This window comes from Oncorhynchus nerka, linkage group LG1, assembly GCF_034236695.1.
Source record: "Oncorhynchus nerka isolate Pitt River linkage group LG1, Oner_Uvic_2.0, whole genome shotgun sequence".
Lineage (NCBI taxonomy): Eukaryota > Metazoa > Chordata > Actinopteri > Salmoniformes > Salmonidae > Oncorhynchus > Oncorhynchus nerka.
The window spans coordinates 34,385,919-34,404,362 of NC_088396.1; the positions used below are offsets into that span (position 1 = coordinate 34,385,919).

At 44.4% G+C, this 18,444-nt stretch overlaps 1 protein-coding gene across 1 annotated transcript in view; it reads left to right on the forward strand.

The window, feature by feature from the left end:
• Positions 1-18,444, forward strand: part of LOC135565309 (titin-like) — a 95,501-nt gene that overhangs the window by 12,842 nt on the left and 64,215 nt on the right. Inside the window, 21 exon segments of the mRNA XM_065011739.1 lie at positions 113-161; positions 601-825; positions 932-1,074; positions 1,333-1,487; positions 1,688-1,915; positions 2,023-2,267; positions 2,382-2,635; positions 2,725-2,889; positions 7,299-7,467; positions 7,623-9,302; positions 9,448-9,725; positions 9,869-10,135; positions 10,251-10,523; positions 10,618-10,881; positions 10,966-11,226; positions 16,398-16,658; positions 16,776-17,039; positions 17,161-17,421; positions 17,528-17,788; positions 17,870-18,130; positions 18,225-18,366. Of these exon segments, the coding sequence (XP_064867811.1) occupies positions 113-161; positions 601-825; positions 932-1,074; positions 1,333-1,487; positions 1,688-1,915; positions 2,023-2,267; positions 2,382-2,635; positions 2,725-2,889; positions 7,299-7,467; positions 7,623-9,302; positions 9,448-9,725; positions 9,869-10,135; positions 10,251-10,523; positions 10,618-10,881; positions 10,966-11,226; positions 16,398-16,658; positions 16,776-17,039; positions 17,161-17,421; positions 17,528-17,788; positions 17,870-18,130; positions 18,225-18,366 (6,106 nt within the window).

The following is an 18,444-nucleotide window of genomic DNA, read 5'->3' on the forward strand; positions in this document are numbered from 1 at the left end:
TTCGTTTTTTACATTCCTGTCTACAATGACTACTTACTGTTGAGGTTGAATACTGTACTGCCAAATGGTTAATATGAATGTGCTAATACTTGTATACATTTCTTTCTTCTAGTAACTGAGGAGATTGAGACCAGGGAAGAGATGACACAAGAGATGACACAGCAGGAAATGATGACACAGCAGAGAACTGTCACTATGTTTGACTTTACAACTAAAGAGAAACAGTGAGTGCCAACTATTTTCTACCACTACATTTGCAAACTCTTGGCAGGTATAATTATGTATTGTGTGCTAGATGTTGACAAGGGAAAACATAATCATTCTATGCTGCTCATCATATATTATGAAATCAATTGCCAGCAGATCATAGTGAATCTTCCCTGTTTGAGTTTTTCAAATGGGGATGAAAGAAGTTGGAGTAATCCTATTTCAGATTCATTAGTAGAGGGTCCTCACTCAAAAATAAGAGATTTTCAAGGTTCTTTTATGCTCAACGTTTTAATGTTTAGACTGTAAGGTCATCGTAAGTCTAATCTTATTTCAGGCACTTTTTTGAGATACATTTGCCCTAATTACTGTATATTTCCAACGTTCTTCTAGCTTTGCTGTTGAAGCAAAGGAGGAGACCATGTCAGAGGTGAATGTCATCACCACAGGATCACCAGTAGATACTGCAGATGCTGTCGCTCCCTTCTTTGTCAAGAAGCCAACTGTACAGAAGTTGGTGGAGGGCGGAAGAGTTGTCTTTGAGTGCCAGATCGGAGGCAGCCACAAGCCCAACATTATCTGGAAGAAGACTGGAGTGCCCCTTACTACAGGATACAGGTAGCCTACTTGTGACACATTTTCAATGAATCTCTATTATGCATTTGTAAGAGTGTATTGATAATTGATTGTACTGTTTACAATATATTACTTATTCATCCATTAGATATAAAGTGCACTACAATAAGGAGAGTGGAGTGTGTAAATTGGAGATCTCCATGACGTTTGCTGATGATGCTGGAGAGTACTCCATCGTAGCCAGGAACCAGCTTGGAGAAGAGTCTGCCTCAGCCAGTCTGCTGGACGAAGGTCAGTCTCTTTAATCAGAATGTTGTTTAATCTCATGGACTACAAATCCAGTAATATGATGCATCCTAAATGGCACTCTGTTCCTTACATACTGTAGTGCACTACTTTTGACCAGAGCCATATGGTCCTTGGTCAAAAGTAGTGCATTACATAGGGAATCGGGTGCAATTTGGGACACACTCATTTTCTATATCTGGGCCTGTGAAACCAACTATATCTGAGCCTGTCTTTTGTTTATACATTGTATATTGTTTACAGGGGAATATGAAGAATACATGAAGAAACATGAAATGACCTATAATACTGAAGTGACTACGGTGCAGGCGAATGTTTCCCCTGTTGTTGTGAGCGAATATGACGACCAGAAGTACATCCAGAGAATGGCACAGATGCAAAGCTTTGTTAGAACTCAGGTATTTGGATGAATAAAAAAAAATACACACTAACCTGGGTACCAATCTGTTTGACACGGAGTACAATGAGTGGAATGTTAGCACAAATCGACTGGCACCCAGGCTAGCAGTGCGCTATCATTGTGACGTTATCGTATTTGATTTGTTCTCAGCCACTTGTTTTGAGACAAGACATGCTTTATTCCAATGTGTTTTTACAGGAACTCCAGATTTCTTCATTTGAGGAGAGGATTATCCACGAGATTGAGGTCCGCATCCTGCAGATTACATACCAACAAATTGTGACTGAGGATCGGGAAGAGATGGTGACTTGTGCAGACCGTGAGGCTGTACAGTCAGACTTTGCCACTCCAGTTAAAAACTACAGCATCATGGAAGGAATGGGGGTCACTTTCCACTGCAAAATGGCAGGAACTCCACTACCCAAGGTAGTAAAGAAACCATGTATTTTTATTTGATACAAAGTGTCCATTCCACTTAATTTAAAATGTTGTATATTTTATATAGTCATCAAGTTTTTCTTGTCTCTCAAAAGATCGTATGGTACAAAGATGGCAAGCGTATCCATCATGGCGGCCGTTACCAGATGGAGAGTCTTCAGGATGGTAGAGCCAGCCTACGTCTTCCTGTGGTGCTGCCAGAAGATGAAGGTGTTTACACAGCATTTGCCAGCAACATGAAGGGAAATTCTGTGAGCTCTGGGAAACTGTATGTGGAGCCCACTGCCATTGCAGTAGCTCAGTGTTACACACCTGAACCTCAGGCAATGCAGAGAATTAGGTGAGATTTTTATTACCAAATGTATTTTAATAATGTATATTTGTTTTAACATCATAAAAACATGCCAAGTATCACTGATTTTGGTATTTATTTGCTCAGGTCTCAGTCCCCAAGATCTCTGAGTCGTTCTCCCGGACGCTCTACAAGCCGCTCTCCCGGGCCTTCTCCCGGACGCTCTACAAGCCGCTCTCCTGCCCGCTCTCCTGCAAGCAGGCTTGATGACACTGATGAGAGTCAGCTTGAGAGACTGCACAAGCCTGTGTTTGTCTTGAAGCCACAGTCATTCAAGTGTGCTGAAGGGCAGACTGCCAGATTTGACCTGAAAGTAGTTGGTAGACCCATGCCTGACACTTTCTGGTTCCACAATGGTAAGTGATGTGAAAACATGATACATCGTCTAAGATATGTTTTATAAAATAAATATTAGAACTATTATTCCTTTCTTTGTTCTTTTCAGGACACCAAGTTGTCAATGATTACACCCACAAGATAGTGGTGAAGGAAGATGGAACTCAGTCACTGATTGTGGTTCCAGCCATGCCCCATGACTCTGGAGAGTGGACGGTAGTTGCTCAAAACAGAGCTGGGAAAAGCTCTGTGTCCATAACACTTACAGTTGATGGTAAGATCTTTGTATTGTATCTGGTATACTCATTCCTCATTTTAAAGCACAAAAATAATTGTCAGTTTGGATTGATACATAATAAACCAGGGCTTTTCAATGTAGGTCCTGGAGGGTCGAAACACTTCTGTTTTTCATCCTCTCCTTGCAGCCCTCCAGGGGCAGAATTGAAAAGCCCTGTCATATACAGTGCATTCGGGAAATAATTCAGATCCCTTGACTTTTTCCACATTCTCTTACATTACAGCCTTATTCTAAAATCGAATAAATAAGACATTTTCCTCATCAATTTACACACAATACCCCATAATGTCAAAGCGAAAACAGGTTTTTAGAATTTATTGTAAATGTATAAAGAATTTAAAAAGTATTCAGACATTTTGCTGTGAGACTCAAAATTGTGTCAAGGCACAGATCTGGGGAAGGGTACCAAAAAATGTCTGCAGCATTGAAGGTCCCCAAGGACAGAGTAGCCTCCATCAATCTCAAATGGAAGAAGTTTGGAACCACCAAGACTCTTCCTAGAGCTGGCCACCCGGCCAAACTGAGCAATTGGTGGAGAAGGGCCTTGGTCAGGGACGTTACCAAAAACTCGATGGTCACTCTGACATGGCTCCAAAGTTCCTCTATGAAGATGGGAGAATTTTCCAGAAGGACAACCATCTCTGCTCCACTCCACCAATCAGGCCTTTATGGTAGAGTGGCCAGACAGAAGCCACTCCTCAGTAAAAGGCACATGACAGCCTACTTGGAGTTTGCCAAAAGACATCTAAAGACTCTCAGACCATGAGAAAGAAGATTCTCTGTTCTGATGTAACCAAGATTGAACTCTTTGGCCTGAATGCCAAGCGTTACGTCTGGAGGAAACCTGGCACCATCCCTACGGTGAAGCATGGTGGTGACAGCATCATGCTGTGGGGATGTTTTTCAGCTGCAGGGACTGGGAGACTAGTCAGGATAGAGGGAAAGATAAACGGAGCAAAGTACAGAGAGATCCTTGATGAAAACTTGCTCCAGAGTACTCAGGACCTCAGACTGGGGTGAAGGTTCACCTTCCAATAGGACAACGGCCCTAAGCACACAGACATTTACATTTACATTTAAGTCATTTAGCAGACGCTCTTATCCAGAGCGACTTACAAATTGGTGCGTTCACCTTAAGACATCCAGTGGAACAGCCACTTTACAATAGTGCATCTAAATCTTTTAAGGGGGGGGGTGAGAAGGATTACTTTATCCTATCCTAGGTATTCCTGAAAGAGGTGGGGTTTCAGGTGTCTCCGGAAGGTGGTGATTGACTCCGCTGTCCTGGCGTCGTGAGGGAGTTTGTTCCACCATTGGGGGGCCAGAGCAGCGAACAGTTTTGACTGGGCTGAGCGGGAACTGTACTTCCTCAGTGGTAGGGAGGCGAGCAGGCCAGAGGTGGATGAACGCAGTGCCCTTGTTTGGGTGTAGGGCCTGATCAGAGCCTGGAGGTACTGAGGTGCCGTTCCCCTCACAGCTCCGTAGGCAAGCACCATGGTCTTGTAGCGGATGCGAGCTTCAACTGGAAGCCAGTGGAGAGAGCGGAGGAGCGGGGTGACGTGAGAGAACTTGGGAAGGTTGAACACCAGACGGGCTGCGGCGTTCTGGATGAGTTGTAGGGGTTTAATGGCACAGGCAGGGAGCCCAGCCAACAGCGAGTTGCAGTAATCCAGACGGGAGATGACAAGTGCCTGGATTAGGACCTGCGCCGCTTCCTGTGTGAGGCAGGGTCGTACTCTGCGGATGTTGTAGAGCATGAACCTACAGGAACGGGCCACCGCCTTGATGTTAGTTGAGAACGACAGGGTGTTGTCCAGGATCACGCCAAGGTTCTTAGCGCTCTGGGAGGAGGACACAATGGAGTTGTCAACCGTGATGGCGAGATCATGGAACGGGCAGTCCTTCCCCGGGAGGAAGAGCAGCTCCGTCTTGCCGAGGTTCAGCTTGAGGTGGTGATCCGTCATCCACACTGATATGTCTGCCAGACATGCAGAGATGCGATTCGCCACCTGGTCATCAGAAGGGGGAAAGGAGAAGATTAATTGTGTGTCGTCTGCATAGCAATGATAGGAGAGACCATGTGAGGTTATGACAGAGCCAAGTGACTTGGTGTATAGCGAGAATAGGAGAGGGCCTAGAACAGAGCCCTGGGGGACGCCAGTGGTGAGAGCGCGTGGTGAGTAGACAGATGCTCGCCACGCCACCTGGTAGGAGCGACCTGTCAGGTAGGACACAATCCAAGCGTGGGCCGCGCCGGAGATGCCCAACTCGGAGAGGGTGGAGAGGAGGATCTGATGGTTCACAGTATCGAAGGCAGCCGATAGGTCTAGAAGGATGAGAGCAGAGGAGAGAGAGTTAGCTTTAGCAGTGCGGAGCGCATCCGTGATACAGAGAAGAGCAGTCTCAGTTGAATGACTAGTCTTGAAACCTGACTGATTTGGATCAAGATGGTCATTCTGAGAGATATAGCGGGAGAGCTGGCCAAGGACGGCACGTTCAAGAGTTTTGGAGAGAAAAGAAAGAAGGGATACTGGTCTGTAGTTGTTGACATCGGAGGGATCGAGTGTAGGTTTTTTCAGAAGGGGTGCAACTCTCGCTCTCTTGAAGACGGAAGGGACGTAGCCAGCGGTCAGGGATGAGTTGATGAGCGAGGTGAGGTAAGGGAGAAGGTCTCCGGAAATGGTCTGGAGAAGAGAGGAGGGGATAGGGTCAAGCGGGCAGGTTGTTGGGCGGCCGGCCGTCACAAGACGCGAGATTTCATCTGGAGAGAGAGGGGAGAAAGAGGTCAGAGCACAGGGTAGGGCAGTGTGAGCAGAACCAGCGGTGTCGTTTGACTTAGCAAACGAGGATCGGATGTCGTCGACCTTCTTTTCAAAATGGTTGACGAAGTCATCTGCAGAGAGGAGGAGGGGGAGGGGGAGGAGGATTCAGGAGGGAGGAGAAGGTGGCAAAGAGCTTCCTAGGGTTAGAGGCAGATGCTTGGAATTTAGAGTGGTAGAAAGTGGCTTTAGCAGCAGAGACAGAAGAGGAAAATGTAGAGAGGAGGGAGTGAAAGGATACCAGGTCCACAGGGAGGCGAGTTTTCCTCCATTTCCGCTCGGCTCCCCGGAGCCCTGTTCTGTGAGCTCGCAATGAGTCGTCGAGCCACGGAGCGGGAGGGGAGGACCGAGCCGGCCTGGAGGATAGGGGACATAGAGAGTCAAAGGATGCAGAAAGGGAGGAGAGGAGGGTTGAGGAGGCAGAATCAGGAGATAGGTTGGAGAAGGTTTGAGCAGAGGGAAGAGATGATAGGATGGAAGAGGAGAGAGTAGCGGGGGAGAGAGAGCGAAGGTTGGGACGGCGCGATACCATCCGAGTAGGGGCAGTGTGGGAAGTGTTGGATGAGAGCGAGAGGGAAAAGGATACAAGGTAGTGGTCGGAGACTTGGAGGGGAGTTGCAGTGAGGTTAGTGGAAGAACAGCATCTAGTAAAGTTGAGGTCGAGCGTATTGCCTGCCTTGTGAGTAGGGGGGGAAGGTGAGAGGGTGAGGTCAAAAGAGGAGAGGAGTGGAAAGAAGGAGGCAGAGAGGAATGAGTCAAAAGGTAGACGTGGGGAGGTTAAAGTCGCCCAGAACTGTGAGAGGTGAGCCGTCCTCAGGAAAGGAGCTTATCAAGGCATCAAGCTCATTGATGAACTCTCCGAGGGAAATGACTTAAATGTAAAAAATGTAATGGAGGGCGATAAATGATAAGGATGTTAAGCTTGAAAGGGCTGGTAACTGTGACAGCATGGAATTCAAAGGAGGCGATAGACAGATGGGTAAGGGGAGAAAGAGAGAATGACCACTTGGGAGAGATGAGGATCCCTGTGCCACCACCCCGCTGACCAGAAGCTCTTGGGGTGTGCGAGAACACGTGGGACAACGCAGGAGTGGCTTCCTTGAGTGGCCCAGCCAGAGCCGAACTTGAACGCGATCGAACATCTCTGCAGAGACCTGAAAATAGGTGTGCAGCGTCACTCCCCATCCAACCTAACAAAGCTTGAGAGGATCTGCAGAAATGAATGGGAGAAACTCTCCAAATGCAGGTGTGCCAAGGTTATAGTGTCATAACTAAGAAAGCTTGAGGCTGTAATCGCTGCCAAAGGTGATTCAACAAAGTACTGAGGAAATGTTCTGAATACTTATGTAAATGTGATATTTCAGTTGTAGTTTTTTTTATAAATGTGCAAACATTTATAAAAAACTGTTTTTGCTTTGTCATAATGGGATAATTTGTGTAGATTGATCAGAAAAAACAAAAACAGAACAAAATGTAGAAAAATTCAAGGGGTGTGAATCATTTCCGAATGCACTGAACCATTGTTGAATGATAGCATTGTTCTCATGTGTGTTTCTCCATGTACAGCCAAAGAGAACCTGGTCAGACCCCAGTTTATTGAGAAGCTGAAGAACGTCAGTGTCAAGAAAGGCACTCTGGTTGAGTTGGCTGTCAAAGCCATCGGAAACCCCCTGCCTGACATTGTTTGGCTGAAAAACAGTGACATCATCTCCCCACAGAAGCACCCAAATATTAAGTATGTGTTTTGCCCCACCTGCTATCTCAATGTGCACATGCCTATGATATACATCATGTGCACCAAATACCTCTCCAGTCCTTATGATATGTATATTGTTACTATCTTTATATTACAAGGCTGTACGGATTTACTAACAATGATGTCTGTTGTAGGATTGAGGGCCTCAAGGGACAAGCCAAATTCTATATCCCACAATCTGTGAGTTCTGATAGTGCCTGGTACACAGCCACAGCCATTAACAAAGCTGGAAGAGATACCACTCGCTGCAGGGTCAACATTGAAGTGGATGTTGCTGCACCTGCACCGGAGAGGAGACTCATTATCACCAAGGGAACCTACAAGGCCAAGGAAGTTGCAGCTCCAGAGTTGGAATCTCTGCATCTACGTTATGGCCAAGAGCAATGGGAGGAGGCTGACCTATATGACAAGGACAAGCAGCAGAAACCGCAGTTTAAGAAGAAGCTGACTTCCGTCAGGCTGAAGCATTCTGGTGCTGTCCACTTTGAATGCAGACTGACCCCTATTGGTGATCCCACTATGGTTGTTGAGTGGTTACTTGATGGCAAACCCCTTGCAGCTGCTAACAGATTGCGCATGGTTAATGAATTTGGCTACTGTAGTCTTGACTTTGAAGTTGCCTATGCCAGAGACAGTGGTGTTATCACCTGCAGAGCCACTAACAAATTTGGAGTTGACCAGACCTCAGCTACACTCATTGTAAAGGATGAGAAGAGCCTTGTTGTGGAGGGCAAGAGGGAAATATACAGAATTGATGAGATGGAGCGCATGGCTCACGAAGGAGGTCCTTCTGGAGTCACTGCAGATGAGTATTCAGAGAAGTCAAAGCCTGAAATTGTCCTTCTTCCCGAGCCAGCAAGAGTGTTGGAAGGTGACATTGCAAGATTCCGTTGCAGAGTGATTGGTTATCCTACACCTAAGGTCAACTGGTACCTCAATGAGCAGCTCATTCGCAAGAGCAAGAGAATGAGACTTCGCTATGATGGCATTTACTATCTTGAGATTATCGATATCAAGTTATATGATGCAGGATATGTCAAAGTGGTAGCAGAGAACCCTGAGGGCACAGCTGAGCATCTGGTGAAGATAGAGATCACACAGAAAGAGGACTTCAGATCTATTCTCCGTCGCATTCCTGAACCAAAGGCACATGACACTACTGAACAAGGAAGAATTAGCTTTGAAGTTGTGAAGGTTGACAGACCTGCTGATGCCCAGCCAAAGGAAGTTGTCAAACTGAGGAAGACTGAAAGAGTCATTCATGAGAAGTCCACAGAGGAGACAGATGAGTTGAAGAGTAAATTTAAGCGCAGGACAGAGGAAGGTTATTATGAAGCCATCACTGCTGTGGAGCTCAAGTCCAGAAAAAAGGATGAGTCCTATGAGGACATGCTTAGGAAGAGGAAGGAAGAACTGCTTCACCATCAGAAACTGTTGTCTGAGGCTAAGAACAAGAAAGATTTGGAGGAGGGAAAACTCACCATCCCCACAATCAAACCAGAGAAAGTACAGCACTCTCCCAGCATGGAAGCTCCAAAGATCTTGGAACGCATTGCAAGCCAGACCGTGTCTCAGACCGAGGAAGTTCGCTTCAGAGTCAGAGTTGTTGGCAAACCGGAACCTGAGTGCCAGTGGTTCAAGAATGGAATCCTACTGGAGAAGACAGATCGTATTTACTGGTTCTGGCCTGAAGACCACGTATGTGAATTAGTGGTCAGCGATGTCACAGCAGAAGACTCTGCTAGCATCATGGTCAAAGCCATAAACATCGCTGGAGAGGCTTCAAGCCAGGCATTCCTGCTGGTGCAAGGTAAATTATCTATTTCAATGCATATGAAGCTTGTATTCTACAAATAGTTAAAAGTTGTATGTAATTTTGTATAAAGAAATATAGAAAACTGTTCTGTCTACCTTAAAAAATCATATTAAATGTGTCTTTCCTTTGTTCACTTTAACCACGACAGTTATTACCTTTGCTCAACAACTAGAGGATGTGGAAGCTAAAGAGAAGGACACCATGGTGACATTTGAGTGTGAGACCAGTGAGCCTTTTGTCAAAGTCAAATGGCTGAAGAACAATGCAGAGATTTTCTCTGGAGACAAATACAGGATGCACTCAGACAGAAAGGTTAATTTCCTTTCTGTACTGACCATCAACATGAAGGACGATGCAGAATACAGTTGTGCTGTTATTGAAGATGACCACATCAGGACCACTGCCAGACTCAATGTGGAAGGTTGGCAGTTTTTCTTACTATACTATATCACTTTCACGGACTTCAACAGTTATTTTCAACTGTGAAAATAGGGACGTTGGAATGCGTTAATTATAGAACAGTAACTCTGAAACTGTTTAACTTAAAATGTTCCTATCGTGCAGGTGCTTCACTGTCAATCGTGAAGAGGCTGGAGAACATTGAAGTGCCTGAGACCTACACTGGGGAGTTTGAGGTAGAATTGTCTCGAGAGGATGCTGAAGGTACATGGTACTTCAATGACAAGGAAATCACGCCCAGCAGCAAATATGTTACCTCCTCCTGTCGTGGACGCCATACCTTGTCTGTCAAAGACATCAAGAAAGAAGATCAGGGAAAATATACATTCAAAATGTACGATATGCAGACCAGTGCCTCCCTGAAGATGAAACGTGAGTTGTGACTTTGTTATTAGAGTGGTTAGCTTCTTCTCTTATTCTCAAGACAACCATTACTGTTGAAAAGGTGGGATGAACAGCGTAACAATGTCAATGTCTGTTCCTTCAGTGCGCCCTGTGACACTGATGCAACCCCTCACTGACCTGACAATCTGCGAGGGTGACATCGCTCAATTAGAAGTGCGATTCTCCCAGGAAAACGTTGAGGGAACATGGATGAAGAATGGCCAAGCAATCTCCGCTACAGATCGCATCCACATCGTTATCGACAAACTGGTCCACAAGCTGCTTGTTGAAAATGTGAGCAGAGATGATGCTGCAACATACTCATTCTTTGTCCCAACTCAGGATATCGCAACCTCTGGGAAGTTGAACATTCAAAGTAAGCAACTTTTATCAGTTTGACTATATTCATATTGGTATAATTATATTGTGAATCACCAGATTTTTTAAATGATATTTTTCCCGTTTTACAGCGGTTGAAATTTTGAGCCCACTCACGGATGTTACCGCAGTTGAGGGCACCAAGGCTGTTATTGAGACTAAAATCTCTGCTGCTGATGTTACCTCTGTGAAATGGTTACACAATGACAAGCTTGTGATGCCCAGCGAGAGAATCCAGATGCTTGCAAAGGGATCCAAACAGCACCTGGTATTCCACAGGACCTTTGCCACTGATGAAGGAACCTACAAGCTATGTGTTGGCAAAGCTGACTCTAGCTGTAAACTGACTATCGAAAGTATGTTTTTTTACTGTGTGTGTTGCAAGTTCATTCAGACCCCATTTATACAGACCCTATTCAACTTATTTTGTTATTTTACAGAAATTCATATCGTGAAGCATATGGAGGATCAAGTTTGCACAGAGACCCAGAATATAACATTTAAAGTCGAGGTTTCCCACCCTGGCATTGCCGCTGTGTGGACATTCAAGAAACAAGAACTCAAAGCTGGTCCAAAGCACAAGATTGAGGCCAAGGGCAAGAATTACAGCCTGACTGTCATTAACACCATGAAGGATGAAGACGGGCAATACACATTCGCTGCTGGTGAACAGACATCCAGTGCAAAGCTTACTGTGTCAGGTATGTTTAACGTCTTCATGATATTGTACATAAACTTCTTCTGAAAAGATCCATTGATTTCCATTGCACTGACTCAAAGTTGTCTGCTGAGTTGGAAACGATTAGGGTGTTTTCACATATAGTCATTTTTAAAAGAACCAATCTCAGTCCTCTTTAAAGTGATCTCTGGAGTAAAACATGCCAACATTCCTTCAATGCACTCTAGGTTTTTACTAAGTGCAGGAAAAGCCATTCCATCAGAATGTGTTATCGCACAGCTAGATACATTTTGGAAGCTAATATATTGCATTTAGTTACAAAATAAAACATAATAATTGTAATCAGAAGATAGATAATATTACCATGTACATATTATTGATAACATAATAAATAGCAGCAGAATAAATGCAGATGAAATAATGCTGTAATTTAAAATTGTACACCCAATGTAAGCTACTAACCCTTTAAGAAGAAGAATTGATTTTGTACCCTGTTGTGATTCTCAACAAATATGTTGATGTGTTCTCACACTATTCAACCCCCACAATCGAATAAACAGTTTATGAAGCTCTCTTAGCCTATAGGTCACATATTGCAAACAAATATTCGTAACTAAAAATACCACACATATTTAGGAAATTCTGTGCATCCTTGACAATTCACCATTATTTAACCAGGTAGGCCAGTTGAGAACAAGTTCTCATTTACAACTGCGACCTGGCCAAGATAAAGCAAAGCAGTGTGACAAAAACAACAACACAGAGTTACACATGGAATAAATAAACGTACAGTCAATAACACAATAGAAAAATCTATGTACAGTGTGTGCAAATATAGAAAGATTAGGGAGGTAAGTCAATAAATAGGCCATGGAGGCGAAATAATTACAATTTAGCATTAACACTGGAGTGATAGATGTGCAGATGATGATGTGCAAGTAGAGATACTGGGGTGCAACAGGCAAGAGGATAAGTAACAATATGGGGATGAGGTAGTTGGGTGTGCTATTTACAGATTGGCTGTGTACATGTACAGTGATCGGTAAGCTGCTCTGACAGCTGATGCTTAAAGTTAGAGAGGGAGATATAAGACTCCAGCTTCAGTGATTTTTGCAATTCGTTCCAGTAATTGGCAGCAGAGAACTGGAAGGAAAGGCGGCCAAAGGAAGTGTTGGCTTTGGGGGTGACCAGTGAAATATACGGGTGGGTGTTGCTATGGTGACCAGTGAGCTGAGACAAGGCGGGGCTTTATCTAGCATAGACTTATAGATAACCTGGAGCCAGTGGGTTTGGCGATGAATATGTAGTGAGGGCCAGGCAACGAGAGCATACAGGTCGCAGTGGTGGGTAGTATATGAGGCTTTGGTGACAAAACGGATGGCACCAAGTGATCTAGCTGAGTTTTCATAGGGTCCAGTGAGTAGCTAGGCGAGCTGGAGACACGGCAATTCAGACAGCTAGCGGGCCGGGGCTAGCAGGCTAGCAGAAGGGCCTTCGGGGGATGTCGCAACGGAAGAGCCTGTTGAAACCCCCTCAGACGGTTACGTCGACAGACCAGTCGTGATGGATCGGCGGGGCTCCATGTCAGCAGTAAAAGGGTCCAGGCCAATTGGCAAAACAGGTATTGTAGCCCAAGAATTGGCTGATGGACCTCTTCAGCTACCCGGGAGATGGGCCGACAGGCTAACTGGTGCTTGCTTCGGGACAGAGACGTTAGCCAGGAGTAGCCACTAGCCATGATAGCAGCTAGCTAGCTGTGATGATCCGGTGTAAAGGTTCAGAGCTTGCGGTAGGAATCTGGAGATGAAGAGATGTGATAGAAGAAAAGCAGTCCGATATGCTCTGGGTTGATATCGCGCTGTGCAGACTGTCAGGAATTGACCGAGCTGAGGCTGGCTGATGTCCGAGTTAACGGTGATGACTGCTAGCAGTGGCTAACTGACTACTAGCTAGTAGCTAGTTAGCTGGCTAGCTTCTGATGGGGGTTCCGGTTCTAAAGTGAAAAAAATAGCAGATCCGTGACACATTGGGTGAGGCGGGTTATAGGAGAGTATGTTCAGTCCGTAGATGGAAATTGAGATTAAAATATACCCTGCTCAAAAAAATAAAGGGAACAGTAAAATAACACATCCTAGATCTGAATGAATGAAATATTCTTATTAAATACTTTTTTCTTTACATAGTTGAATGTGCTGACAACAAAATCACACAAAAATTATCAATGGAAATCAAATTTATCAACCCATGGAGGTCTGGATTTGGAATCACACTCAAAATTAAAGTGGAAAACTACACTACAGGCTGATCCAACTTTGATGTAATGTCCTTAAAACAAGTCAAAATGAGGCTCAGTAGTGTGTGTGGCTTCCACGTGCCTGTATGACCTCCCTACAACGCCTGGGCATGCTCCTGATGAGGTGGCGGATGGTCTCCTGAGGGATCTCCTCCCAGACCTGGACTAAAGCATCCGCAAACTCCTGGACAGTCTGTGGTGCAACGTGGCGTTGGTGGATGGAGCGAGACATGATGTCCCAGATGTGCTCAATTGGATTCAGGTCTGGGGAACGGGCGGGCCAGTCCATAGCATCAATGCCTTTCTCTCACAGGAACTGCTGACACACTCCAGCCACATGAGGTCTAGCATTGTCTTGCATTAGGAGGATCCCAGGGCCAACCGCACCAGCATATGGTCTCACAAGGGGTCTGAGGATCTCATCTCGGTACCTAATGGCAGTCAGGCTACCTCTGGCGAGTACATGGAGGGCTGTGCGGCCCCCCAAAGAAATGCCACCCCACACCATGACTGACCGACCGCCAAACCGGTCATGCTGGAAGATGTTGCAGGCAGCAGAACGTTCTCCACGGCGTCTCCAGACTGTCACGTCTGTCACATGTGCTCAGTGTGAACCTGCTTTCATCTGTGAAGAGCACAGGGCGCCAGTGGCGAATTTTCCAATCTTGGTGTTCTCTGGCAAATGCCAAACGTCCTGCACGGTGTTGGGCTGTAAGCACAACCCCGCCTGTGGACGTCGGGCCCTCATACCACCCTCATGGAGTCTGTTTCTGACCGTTTGAGCAGACACATGCACATTTGTGGCCTGCTGGAGGTAATTTTGCAGGGCTCTGGCAGTGCTCCTCCTGCTCCTCCTTGCACAAAGGCGGAAGTAGCGGTCATGCTGCTGAGTTGTTGCCCTCCTACGCCCTCCTCCACATCTCCTGATGTACTGGCCTGTCTCCTGGTAGCGCCTCCATGCTCTGGACACAGCTCGAATTGATGTCCCATCCGTCTCATGCTACCACTAGAGTGAAAGCACCACCAGCATTCAAAAGTGACTAAAACATCAGCCAGAAAGCATAGGAACTGAGAAGTGGTCTGTGGTCACCACCTGCAGAACCACTCCTTTATTGGGGGTGTCTTGCTAATTGCCTATAATTTCCACCTGTTGTCTATTCCATTTGCACAACAGCATGTGAAATTTATTGTCAATCAGTGTTGCTTCCTAAGTGGACAGTTTGATTTCACAGAAGTGTGATTGACTTGGAGTTACATTGTGTTGTTTAAGTGTTCCCTTTATTTTTTTGAGCAGTGTATATACGAAGAAAAAAAGATATATACATGGGACAGGACAAGACAAACAGACGTCTGACTGCTACGCCATCTTGGATGGATATTAATCGCTAATTAATATCAACCAAAAAAAAGCATGTTTTTTCCGCGAAGCTGCGCATCATCATCTTCTCTCTTTTGTGGCACTATTGTGAGGGGTTATGGCAGGGGAAACGGTGTTGCAGCAGTCTATTGTGTGGTGTTTATGGCAGGGGAAACAGTGTTGCAGTAGTCTGTGTGTGGTGCGGGAATAATGACAAGTTAAACCTCTTATGGATAGGGGAGACACTAGCGTCTCAACTGACCAATTGCTGGGGGAAATGCAGAGCACCAGATTCAAATAAAATACTATAAAATTCAAACTTTCATTAAATCACACATGTAAGATACTCAATTAAAACTACATGTCAGATTTAAAAAATGCTTTTCGGCGAAAGCATAAGAAGCTATTATCTGATAGCCTGCACCCATCTACACCAGCAGTAAACAAAGGAGCTAGCATAGCAGGCACTACACAAAACTCTGAAATAAAATATAAAAGATGCATTACCTTTGACGAGCTTCTTTTGTTGGCACGCCAATATGTCCCACAAACATCACAATTGGTCCTTTTGTTCGATTAATTCCGTCCATATATATCGAAAATGTCAATTTATAAAGCGCGTTTGATCTAGAAAAAAACAGCTTACAAAAACGCAACGTCACTACAAAATATTTCAAAAGTTGCCTATAAACTTTGCCAAAATATTTCAAACTACTTTTGTAATACAACGTTAGGTATTTTTAAACGTTAATAATCGATCAAATTGTAGACGGGGCAATCTGTATTCAATATAGGAACGAAAAGAAACCAGCACTGCTTTTCACGTCTTGCGCAACTCGCAAAAGTGTCCCCAGTTCCGAGTTGGCCTACTTCTTCATAGCACAAAGGAATAACCTCAACCATATTCCAAAGGGTGGCGACATCGTGTGGAAGCGGTAGGAACTGAAAATAGGTTCCTATTAAATATCCAATGGCAAAGACAATATAGTGAACAGAGAGCGGGAAAAATAAAAAAATCTGAACAGTTAGTCCTCGGGGGTTTTGCCTGCTACATAAGTTCTGTTATACTCACAGACATAATTCAAACCGTTTTAGAAACTTTAGAGTGTTTTCTATCCAAAGCTATGAATAATATGCATATCTTATATTTTTGGCATGAGTAGCAGGAAGTTGAAATTGGGCATGCTATTTATCCAAAAGTGAAAATTCTGCCCCCTAGCTTTAAACTGGGGAGCTTTGCCCCAAAAAAGGGAACCAGACAGCGGAATTCAAGTGGACCAAACTCAGACAACCTCTTGAGATGTTCTCAGTTCGGTTTGCTTCAGGGGCTCTTTGAGGGGTCTGAGTTCCTTTGGAGTGTTCAAACTGCACAAAATATTCAGCGAACTGCACTGAGTTTACAAAAATAGCCTGAAAGGGACCAAGTCAAAAAACATCCAAAATTCCTTATTTCCATCATATTAATGATTATAACTCCACCTTTCACTACTACTTTCACTTTTAGCCTGTTATATAAAACTAAACCGTGTCTCCATGTTCCCAGGTGGTGCCATAAACAGACCACTCCAGGACGTGACTGTGGCTGAGTCTCAGACAGCTGAGCTGGAGTGTGACGTGGCCAACCCAGCTGCTGAGGGCAAGTGGCTGAAGGATGGACAACCTGTGGACTTCAGTGACAATGTCAAACATGTGAAAAATGGAGCTGTCAGACGTCTTGTTATTACCATGACTAGACCCCAGGACATCGGTGAATACACTTACCAGGTTGCAAACTCCAAGACAACAGCCATCCTGAGGGTTGAGTGTAGGTGTTACCTTTTGAGCAGAAATGTTTTGTTTGTTTTCAACTGGCATTAATATATGACTATTATATTATTACTATATGCCTGCTGTTATGTAATGTTTATGTTTGATTTCATAGCTGTGAAAGTCATGAAAACCCTGACGAACCAAACTGTCACTGAGACACAGGAGGCAGAGTTCAGTCTCGAGCTCAGCCACAAGAATGTGAAGGACTCACAATGGATTAAGAATGGTGTAGATATCCAACCTAGTGAGAAATATGAACTCACAATTGATGGCATGGTCCACACCTTGAAGATCAAGAACTGCGACACACGTGATGAATCAGTTTATGGATTCAAACTTGGAAAACTATCTGCTAATGCCAAATTGAACGTTGAGAGTAAGTTAAAATATTAACTGTCACAAATTGATGTATACAATCAAGTATACAAATGTATCTATACTTGAGATGTTTCTACTTACCCTTTGAGGTTTTTGACTCTTGTCAATCTTTTTTTCAGCAATTAAGATTGTTAAGAAGCCTAAAGATGTGACATCACTATTGGATGCCACTGCCTCTTTTGAGCTGAGCCTGTCTCATGATGACATCCCTATCAAATGGATGTTCAATAACGTTGAGCTTAAACCAAGTGAAAACATCAAAATGCTGTCTGAGAGAAAAGCTCACAAGCTGATCATCCAGAATGTGAAGACTAACAACCATGGAGAGTACACTGCTGTAGTTGGAAACCTGCAATGCAGTGCATCTTTACATGTTGAAGGTCGGTATTGCGTTTGTGATGAACGGACTAGAGTACTGGGTATATGATCGACGAATACTCTATTGATACCTTTTACGTAAATGTTGATTTAATGTGATTTTTCCAGCTCTGCGTGTCACAAAACCCATAAAGAACATTGAAGTCCCAGAGACCCAGGTGGCCACTTTTGAATGCGAAGTGTCACATTTCAATGTCCCATCCACCTGGCTGAAGAATGGAGTGGAGATAGAAATGAGTGACAAGTTCAGGATTGTGGTGCAGGGCAAACTTCACCAGCTCAAGATCATGAACACTGGCAGTGAAGACTCTGCAGAATACACCTTTGTCTGTGGAAATGACAGAGTCTCTGCCACTTTGACTATCAATGGTAAATTCACTCTTCATTATCAAGGAAGTAATCCCCAATCATATTGTCAGTATTGATCGTAACATTTTCTTATTTCCTTAGCCATTTTGATCACCAACCTGCTGAAAGATCTCAGTGCACAGGAGAAAGACACCATCACATTTGAAGTGAATGTCAACTATGAGGGCATCACCTACAAGTGGCTGAAGAATGGTGTTGAGATTCGCTCCACTGACAGATGCCAGAGCAGCACCAAACACCTAACTCACTCTCTCACCATCCGAAATGTTCATTTTGGTGACGGTGCAGAGTACAAGTTTGTGGCTGGTTCTGCTGCGTCATCAGCAAAGCTTTATGTTGATGGTATGTTCTTCTTTTTCTTACATTTTCTAAAAGAAGGTTTTCTTTGATATTTCACGAACTTATGTCTTATTTCTGTGCCCTCTTTGTGTTTTAGCTCGCATTATTGAATTCACCAAACATATCAAAGATATCAAGATCACAGAGAAGAAGAGGGCCACTTTTGAATGTGAGATCTCTGAGCCTAATGTACAGGTGACGTGGATGAAAGATGGACAGGAACTGGACATTTCCGAAAGGTATGTCTTATTACCAGGAATATTAGACCAGGTAAAGATAGTAATGGATATCATAATATTCTACAACGGGTTGGACAA